This window comes from Triticum aestivum, chromosome 2A (genome assembly GCF_018294505.1).
Source record: "Triticum aestivum cultivar Chinese Spring chromosome 2A, IWGSC CS RefSeq v2.1, whole genome shotgun sequence".
Lineage (NCBI taxonomy): Eukaryota > Viridiplantae > Streptophyta > Magnoliopsida > Poales > Poaceae > Triticum > Triticum aestivum.
The window spans coordinates 88233211-88243279 of NC_057797.1; the positions used below are offsets into that span (position 1 = coordinate 88233211).

At 45.2% G+C, this 10069-nt stretch overlaps 1 protein-coding gene across 1 annotated transcript; it reads right to left on the reverse strand.

Annotated features, from left to right (window-relative positions):
- Positions 1-6497: 6497 nt before the first annotated feature.
- LOC123184864 (uncharacterized) lies at positions 6498-7933 on the reverse strand. The gene is made up of 2 exons (XM_044596910.1): positions 7262-7933; positions 6498-6999 (listed from the first exon to the last, which is right to left on the reverse strand). Exons 1-2 carry the CDS (start codon positions 7931-7933, stop codon positions 6580-6582), a joined length of 1092 nt encoding a protein of 363 aa, XP_044452845.1. The 3' UTR covers positions 6498-6579.
- Positions 7934-10069: the final 2136 nt, after the last annotated feature.

Genomic DNA, 10069 nt, shown 5'->3' on the forward strand with positions numbered 1-10069 from the left:
AAGGCTCGCCTTCGCGATCAGTTCCTCATGTCTAATCTTGGTCCACTTTGCTATTTTCTTGGGATTGAGATCTCCCCAACCTCTGATGGCTTCTACATCTCCTAGGAAAAATATATTCATGATCTTCTTACCCATGCCGCTATCGGTGATGAGCACACTATTGTGACTCCTATGGAGCTCAACGTTTAGCTTCGTGCCTCTGACGGTGATCCTCTTCCCAATCCTACTCGCTATCATCACCTCGTTGGCAGCCTTATCTATCTTGCTATTATGTGTCCTAACATCCCCTATCTTGTCCACATCCTGAGTCAGTTTGTTTCAGCCCCCCACCTCTATCCACTATAGTCATCTCCTCCGTGTTCTATGATATCTTTGTGGCACGATCTCTCATCGCCTTTTCTTTCCCCGCTCCAGCTCTCTCGAGCTCTAGGCCTACTCTGATGCTACCTGGGCTAGTGATCCCTTTGGTCGACGCTTGCTGTCGGCTTACTATGTCTTTCTTGGTGGCTCTCTTATTCCCTGGAAGACAAAGAAACAGATTCTCGCTCAAGTATAGAGGCTGAGTTGCGAGCAATGGCTATGTTGATGGCTGAGGTGATCTGGTTACGGTAGTTACTTGAGGATTTTGGTGTGTCTGCTACTACCTCGACTCCCTTACTATCAGACAGTACCGGTGCCATCAGTATTGCGCGTGACCCGATGAAGCATGAGCTCACCAAGCACATCGGTGTGGATGCCCACTTTGTGCGTGCTGTTGTGCAGGATCAGACTCTCGCTCTTCATTATGTGCCTTCTGAGTTACAGTTGGCGGACTTCTTCATGAAGGCACAAACTTGAGCACAACATGGCTTTTTATCTCCAAACTCAGTGTTGTTTACCCACCATGAGTTTGAGGGGCGGGGGGTGTTAGATGTGTATAATCCCCTTTCTGTATATCCCCATTGTATAAGGGGCTTTCCTGCACTTTACCACACATGTATATGTATTGGCCTTTGGCCCTCAGTGAATACTAGTTGCTCATTATCCAACACATGCCATCAATAATCAAGATTCGAAATGAGATTACTACAAATATGAGTGTTCGGCAGGCAAGAAGAGGTCAGAGTCATGAGCCGGCCGTTGTTACTAGAGTTTCGCCACAAGGCTGACAATACAATTCTACTCCCTCCGTCCCAAAATTCTTGTCTTAAATTGTCTAGACGGCATCGGGAGTACTTTCTAGATGACGATGCCCTGCTGGATTAACCTCATATTTGACTTTATCCGTGTGTCCACGTGATTGTTTGTTGTTTAGTGCGGAATCAACACTACTAGAAGGATTTGGCGCGCTTTGCTGCATCATTGGTGTTATTAGGTTTCTTATAACAAATTACTCACTCTGTTTCAAAATATAGTGTGTATTACTTTTTGAAAAAGTCAAACCTCTTTAAGTTTGATCAATTTGTAGAGAAATATATCGAAGTCCATAATTTCAAATCGGTATCATTAGATTCATCATGAATGGAGTTTCGAATTTTTTTGTCTAATATTGTGACTATCGATATTTTGGCTCTGGCTTGGTCAAAGTAGAAGGGATTTGACTTTCCAAAAAATTAATACCCCTCATATATATTTTGAAACTGATGAAATATTTAGTTTGACAGGTGGGGGAGATGATGGAGTGTGTTTTATTTTTATTTATAATGCGGTCATTTGATGGGTCTTTTGTGATGCTAGTTTGTGTTATTCAACCCATATTTATGTGAGGAAATATCTACGGTGGTGGTTACATGTACTATATTTAATGCTACAGTATCACATGGTGACTTTTTTTTCTAGGTCCTGGGATGGTACGCGGGATTGATATGTTTTTATAGGTCATTTGCTACTGATTTTTTGAAAAATCAAGCAAAATCGTAAACCAAATCCAATATTAAACATCTTAACCGAATGAAAGAGTTTCAAAATTAGGGAATGTAGTGAAAAGTAATTAAATGGAAAATCTCCTTGAGAAATTGTTGACCCTGTCAAAATCGGGTGACTCAATTCTAAATTAAAGATCTTAATTAATTGTGAGGCCTTAAAAATTAGGAAGCATAGTATATGGTGTAATATAATTGGATGGGGGGAGCTTTGATAAATTGTTGACCCGGTCAAAATCGGGTGACCTAATTCTAATTGAAGACCTCAATTGATTGTGAGGCCCTAAAAATTAGGGAACATAGTGTATAGTAATATTTGTTGATGGCATGCTTTTGCATTCGTTTATGGCCTCCTCGAAATTTGTTACTCCCTCCATCCGAAATTACTTGTCGCCTAAACGGATAGAAATAGATGTATCTAGACCTAAAAATACGTCTAGGTTGTGGCTGGTGGCTCCCTGGTGGTGGTGGCGAGACGGCTATGGCTGCAGGTGGTGATGGCTCCGGCGGCCGGTGTGCTGCAGCGTGGCTGCATGGATTGTCCGGATCCGTTGGGGTCCGGCCGGGCCTGTGGAGGCCTGGTAAGTCCCTATCGCTACGTCCGGTCGGCTCCGCGGCGCGGTGGAGGTTGTCCCCTCTTGTCGGCTGCGTTGTGGTCGCCCCCGAGCCCGGTGTCCCCTCGTCCTCCCTCCAGGCCTCATGTTGGTGGCCTCAGTAAGACGGTGAAGTTGGTGCGGTATCCGTGGTGGCACAGACTCGTGGGCGGCATGTTAGGCGGTGCACTCTCGATTGTCTATGTTGGTGTTGGTTTCGGGGCGGGAGAAATCCCTGGCGGCTCCTCCGCCACCGGCGTGGCTGCACCCGTGGGCGTTGCGGACCTTCTTGAGGGGCGTCGGTGATTCCCCTTCCTGTCTACCAACCGCGTACCGGGGGGAAACCCTAGGACCTGTCCGGACAGCAGCGGTGTCGCCGTCGCATTCCTTTCCGAAGGTGTTGCTTGGTACGCGAGACTTGGGAGTGTTAGGCGTGCGGTGGTACTTCTCCGGAGGGTGCGGCGGATATCGGCCATCTTCGCTTAGTTGAGCTGCCGACGTCGGCATTTGTTTCTTTTTCTTTCTCTTGTTTTTTTCTTGGGCTTGTTTGTGCTGCGGCCCCAGCGAGCTGGTTGTATTGGTTGGTTGTTGTTTTATAATATATATATAATATAAAGCGGGGGAAACCCTTTTTCTTAAAATACGTCTAGATACATTCATTTCAGTGATAAGTAATTTGGGATGGAGGAAGTACTTTTCTAATTGTTGTATGTACGCAGGAATTTATTTTTGAAAGTAAAATAAAATGCATGTGGAAGTGCGTTCCGAGCCGGGAAGGAACCTACTGTCGCTAGAGAGGATCTATCAACACGTCGAGTGCAAGATCAGCACGCTTTATCCGAAGTTAATTTTAAGATGAAAGAAATACAAAACGAAACCAGAACAATCTCTGAAGCATTAGCGCTACGTGCATGTGCTAGGAAAACCATGCATGAGTCCATGATTCTGTGATGTGTGGTGGAAAGGGAATACCTGACGGCCTCTAAGAAAACCATGATCGTTGCGAAGCCGAAGTCCAGTGGCCCGAGCACAGTCGGGTAGCCGCCGAGCAGGACGACGGTGGCCCAGGTGAAGGCCAGCGTGCCGAGCGCGTTGCCCACCCTCTCCATCAGCGCCACGACGCCAACGAAGCAATTCAGCCACTTCTCCGGAGCGGCCGCCGTGCCCTGCCTGGAGCCGCAGGCGGCACCCGGCACCTCGATGCGGTGCTCGAGGCCGCCGGCGGCGATGCTGCCGGCCATCGTTTGGACGACGGGCTTCTTGGCCTCGTCCGGCGCGGGAACCTCAACAGTACGTACACTTCTCAACGACGGATGATAATACAGTTAAGCATGCTTTGGTCGATGATGTGACCGTTATGTCTGCTGATTTTAGAGAGAGATGTTTTACTTAGTGAAACAATAGAAGTACACCAGAGTACTTGTGCAATTGCCAAGTGGATTCCTAGCACGCAACGTTTGCCTGGGCGCCGGCCGGCACGTCAAAGGAACGTCTGAATAATGCAATGGAGCAAGGCCTTGGATGAACATTCAGCGGGGACAAATTATCTCAAAAGGAAGGTCAGCAGAATCAGCAGGCAATAAGTGGGGCGGGCTGTATGGCTGCAATGTCAAACAACTCAGGCTGTATGGAAAATGCTAAAGCTCAAACAAACAATTATACCGGCTGTGGCCTCACACCTCGAAGCTCCTTTTTTTCTTTTATTTTTTTGAAACAAGGCAAAAAGATTTGTCATTTTATTGATTAAGGAGCAGTTTGAGCAAAACCCACAAGGTGGGCAAATAAAAGTCAACTCTCATGGAATTACAACACTCATATGCTTGGCACCGGTCAAAGCCCAAAGGGAGATCTCCTCTTTGATCATGGCAATAATGATCATCGAAGGGGCGGCGGTGTTAGGAAATACCCTAGCATTGTGCTCCGACCAAATCTCTCATGAAATAAGCATCATCAAGGAGGCAAGCGCTTTGGGGGATCCACGTTGAAACAGGAGGTTACCATTCCACCAATCCCTTACCGAAGCTATCACGACCCAAGTCGCTGGAAGGATGTCATGCATGCCTAGCCAAGGAAGGATGACATTCCAAATGCACATACTGAAGCGGCATTGATAAAGAAGGTCAGTTGTCGATTCTTGGCTTTGCTTGCAAATGGGGCAAAGGGCGCAATTTGGCCAACCCCGACGAATCAACTGATCAGATGTTCAAATCATGTTTTAGAGAACCAACCAAACAAAGAATTTGCACCTAGGGGGAGGGGTAGATCTTCTAGACTGCTTGGACCAAGTCCGAAGAAGTGAGATCCTCAAACCAAGCCTTATAGGCAGAGGAAGCGCTATAGTTGCAGTCCTTAGCGAACTTTCATAGGATGGTGTCCTCAATCTCAAGAATAATAGTGATGGTGGTGAGCTTGTCTCAAAGGTCGGCGAAAAATTGAATGTGTGAAAGGCTAAAACCATTACTCATATCAATGCATGCAATCCATTAGTTATTTGCTAGAGCTTGTTGGACCCAGCAGTTTTATCTGAGAGAGAGAGAGTTTGACGAATTTAGATGCAATGTCATAAGGGTGTAGGCCATGAAGCCACGAAGAGCTCCAAAATCTGTCGGTGTGGCCATTACGATGATGGTGCAGGAGGCAGCCGCAAAAAGGTCACGGTGTTCAACACTGCACAGCGAACCCAAACCGATTTGGTGGCAACCTTCCACTCTAACCATAGTCAACGGAGACGAGTGGCTTTAGCAAACTTATCCAGGGTGAGGACACCCAAACCTCCATCCTCTTCGGTTTGCAAATAAAGTCCCAATTAGTTTTATACTTGACTTCTTGTACATATATTTCTTCCTTTTATAAAGCTAAGGTACGCTTTTAACGTACCCTGAAAAAAAAGTTTTGTACTTGGCTCCAGAGACCTTTTTATCAGTGCCCGGACATACAGGGCTGTAGATGCTCTAACAAGAACGCGTGAATCCGTTGTCGTCGGGGAGCCGCATGTTCGAACCGACCGTATTTATAATGGGCCACGTGATTGGGCTTATGCGCGCGCAAAGGGCCCCAAACGGCGACCATAAGCGAGCAGCTCGACGACACACATGGCCATTCCGTGTATAGGAAAAAAAACACGCAGGGTGCTTCATTGTCGCCGATTTTTTCGAGGCGGCGCCGATGAGCCGGACGCGGCGCGCAACCAGCCTCTCTGGCAGGGATACGAATCGCTGGGCCGTGTGGAAGTCCCGTCCCAGCTTTGAAGTTTGAACCCTTTCTGATCTGACAGGTGCACTCTCGCCTTCTCGCCTCTGATTAATCCCTTTTATCACCGGCTGATCTCCGGCCTGAGGTCGAGTGCCGCCGGAGCACCGGGCTCTGACAATCCTAGAAGTGCATTGTTCACATACACCGGTTCAATTCGTGGTTGTATGAGAAAGGTACTCGTACTCTGCAGTGTTCAGTTAATGGCCAGTTACGATCTTTGTGAGATAGGTACTCTGAAGCAGAAATTTCAATATTTGTGGTGTGCGAGTAAACCAAATAAATTACCATGCTGCTACGTGGTTGTTTTTTAGTTAAAATAGATTGTGCTAATGATCTCCCCCCTCAATGAATGAATTGCATGGTCCTTTGTCAGGTTCAGTGAGAGTTTGGGATCTGGACTGCAGTGGGTGCCTTGTGGCCGGTGAGTACTGAGTACTCATTCACCACACCATTTACTGGTGCCAAATAACACCCGTTGTAAGGCTTAAAATTTTGAAGGCCATGAGTTGGTGTTATTGAAACCTCACACCCTGGCAATGCGCAGCTACCAAGACGTTTCATTTTCAATCGCAAAGCAGATTCATCATCTTCCATGTATCCATGGTCTTATACAACACTAACACAGACATTATTCATCATCATGGCAGTACAATGTGGACTTGTCAACACAAATCAACAGCTTAATATCAACTCTAATTTCATGGGATCTCCTTGGATTGCAATGAGTAGCTCGCTACTATGGTGAGCAAATTGAGTCTCCCAGGCTCCCAGTATAGGCCAGTAGTACAATACATCTAAATACATGTTCAGGTGACACCGCTGATGCCTCATAGCTACTCACGGCTCATCAGTTCTTTTGCTCTAGCCACAAGAGCGGATAGAGGTACGCTGTGCTCCATGAGTCCTGCATCACCCGAGAAGAACCTGTAATTTTCAGCGCTTGAAGTTGTACGCTCCACCATTAGCAGTACTTCCATCATCCAGTATTTGTTGAAACAGCTGGCGTTGCCAGGATTACACTCCATCATGTATATAACATGTTCAACTATCACCCTCCTGATTCCGGGACAATGAGAGGTGGGTATCATATATGAGTTAAGTGCATTGACAAGTCTCTTGATAAATCTTTCCTTAATCTGACCATGCTCTAGTTCTCGTGCAAAATCTCCTGGAATGACATTGCATATTTGTGAACTAAGGCCAACAAGAACCTCCAATTCTGTACCTTCTGCATCCATTATTCCTTCCAGCACCTGTAGGGGAAATAGCTAAGCTGTGTAAGCCATGATTAAACTTCAGTAACGTGGTTAAGTAGAATCCATGACATTGCCATGTATTTATTTAGTTGTGTAGTGTATAGAAGTATATCAGTGGTAATTGATGATGTTGCCACCCATTTACTCGAGTGGTCGCTTAAATGAATGCTACAGAAAATGTTGCAATAACATGTGTAAATATTAATGTACAATATCCGCCTCTAATATTGCACATATAGCCTAAATTTGCAGCACGCACCTCTCTCGTAATGTAGGATATTTCCTTCAGGTCCGAGTCACCAAGCTCAGATTGAGCATGCACACACATATTCTGCAACAGGCTTGAAGCTATGTACCTGTACCTGCCACTATGGATCATAATTGTGAGTTCCTTGATGAAGACATACCCTGGTTCCGCTAACATAACCAGACAGTTACTGACACTCTCCATTGCCAGTAGTGCTAGTGCTTGCCCAGTGTTCATTCGTAGTAACTGATCTGAATCTGCACTTGAGGATGCGCCTTGGCTAAGAAATGCCTGCATCAACCTGCTAATGATCATCGGGTTGTGCCCGATCTCATTATTTACATTTCCATCCATGGCAAAGTTTCTAACGAGTCCTGTTGTAAGCTCCCTAAGTTCTTGGCTGCTCCCTCTGTTATCCAAGATCTCTGCAAGGTTGCTCCAAAGGAAGAGATGTTCTGTAATCTTCTGACGCAAAGTTACACCAAATTTGCCTTTAGTACTTGCAAGTCTTGCCAGCAGCTTCAGTGATGAACATTTCAGCAGTGTCTTATGTGTCTCACCAATATTTTTCATGTTAGACATATTGCTTGTGAACTCTACAATCTTTGAAATGAGGCCAGTTGCTCTGCTGATTTCTATACAGTTCTCAAGATCAAAGGAAGCAAGCCTTTCAAGAATCAACATGCCCTGTATGGGGAGGAGATCATGATTAGTTGATGGCTCCTCCTCTGGAACAGACCAATGTTTTGCAATCTTTCTCCAGCATCTGAGTATGTGGCTGTTTTGTTCATCCATGTTAGTTGGCTCCTCTCTCGGAATCAAACAGTATAGGGCCATCTGTTTCAACCATTTAAGCACCGGGGAGGTCAGCTCGTTCCTGCCAACTTGCTGAATCAGGTTATCTTGTTTTGTCTCAGGGCTACCAGTTTCCAAAAGAGGGTTCTGTATATTATGTCCTTGAACAGTGTCCAAAAGTGAGGCTATGAGCTACATCGCCCCAGGAATAGGGACAACTCGGAGGTTTTCAGCGAGCTCGGCCATGATCTTCGCAGCAAATGATCGAATATCTGTAGCCCCCTCACTTGTCCTGCCCAACATGTTGATCAAGCAGGTCACTGTCTGTGTATAAGTGGTGAGTTCTAATATGGCCATAGTCCTTAGGGGCTCCTTTTTTAGAAAGATGTGAAGCATCTTAAGACCATAGAGTTGCATCTTGGGAGAGTTTGACTTTATAGAATCCATTGCAAATATGATGACGTTGATCTTCTTTGGGCCAAGCATAGCACCTTCCATGCATCTGTCGAAGACATATGCGTAGTACAAATTGACATATTTCACTCCCGAGGGTCCTCTAAATCCAACACGACGGATGAGTGATCTTCGTAGGATGAATGAAAAGACCTCAAAGATGCCGGCAACAATATAGAGTATCCCTTGGCCAAGCACCATCGCATAAAAGATGTAGAGAGATGACAGAAGGTTTATCGTGTTCTCATGGTTCTTCTGGTCATTATAATCTTTCTGGATAACTATAAGGCGCCCCAGTGCCAGACCAATTCGGAATACTGCTGCCGGAATTTGGAGATTGCCAAATGAAGTTATCGCTAGAACAAGTATGTCCAATGTGATCAGTGAATATATACGTCTTCTATTAAAACTGAACACAGACATCACTATCGCAACAAACATGCACAAGTTCAGAATAACTCGTTGCCAAAATGTTATGTTGCTGCCAAGAATCCAGTCTGCTAGTTTGTTGATGCTTGGGAACCTCAGCCTGCTGATTGTGAGTAGGAGCACTACCACAAATAGTACCAAGTACACTGTGCAGTTGGCAACCGAGCTATGTCTTTGAAAGATTGAATACTTATAGAAGGGCCATACAGAGGGACAAAGCAGTAGGATTGCAACCATTGGGCTCCATAATGAGATCATGCGGCGTAACATGGGTGGAATTGCAGCTTCTGGGCATAGAATTGAACCAATCACAAGTAGTCCCACTACTGACAAAATCACTATCAGTATTACTGTATGAGTGTTCCATATAGCAAGAATGCCCAACAAAACATTGACGAAGCATATGAGCGAGATATGCCCATTCCAGCCAAGAGACCTGAAAGCACCTCTCGTGCGGAAGAACAATTGGTAATCCATCCTGTTGCTGCGGCTTAACATTCTGAAGTACATACGTATATGGTATTGTTACACAAAATGTCTGACATTCAATCAACAAAAGTGAAGACATGTTGTGTCTAAATCAGAGTGACGGTTGTGAAATTTAGGACCATGCAAACTTATTCTGGCAAGATTTTGGTAAAGCTCTGGACTTCTACTCCCTCGGTTCCAAAGTGTCGTAGTTTTAGTTCTTTTGGAATGGAGGTCCAAGGTGGAAACTAGAAAAATAGTTGTTTAAAGTATTTCAGATTTTTTTTAGGCATAAGTATTTCAGATGGGTTCATCGCCTTGGCAATGGTAATATTCAAATCTCTAGGGCTTGCAAGCCACATTTCGGGCCCACTGCAAAATGAGAAACGATACCTACTTTGAAACAATAAATCTAGTTCAGTGAAAGAGATCATTTGTCCATGTCCCGCAACTACTTTGGGATCTCGGTTTCCGGTGGTCTATATTTACCGAAAAATGCGTTTAAATATGCATCAAATTTGTTTATTTTCATTATAAGTCTTCTTAAATGCAATCGAACATATGCGGACAACTTTGGATGGTCGACTTCCGTATCCATGTCCGCGGACTAGTCTAATGTCCACACATAAATGTGGTGTCCTGTTTAAGGGTTGGCCAGTGGTCTATATTTTGAGA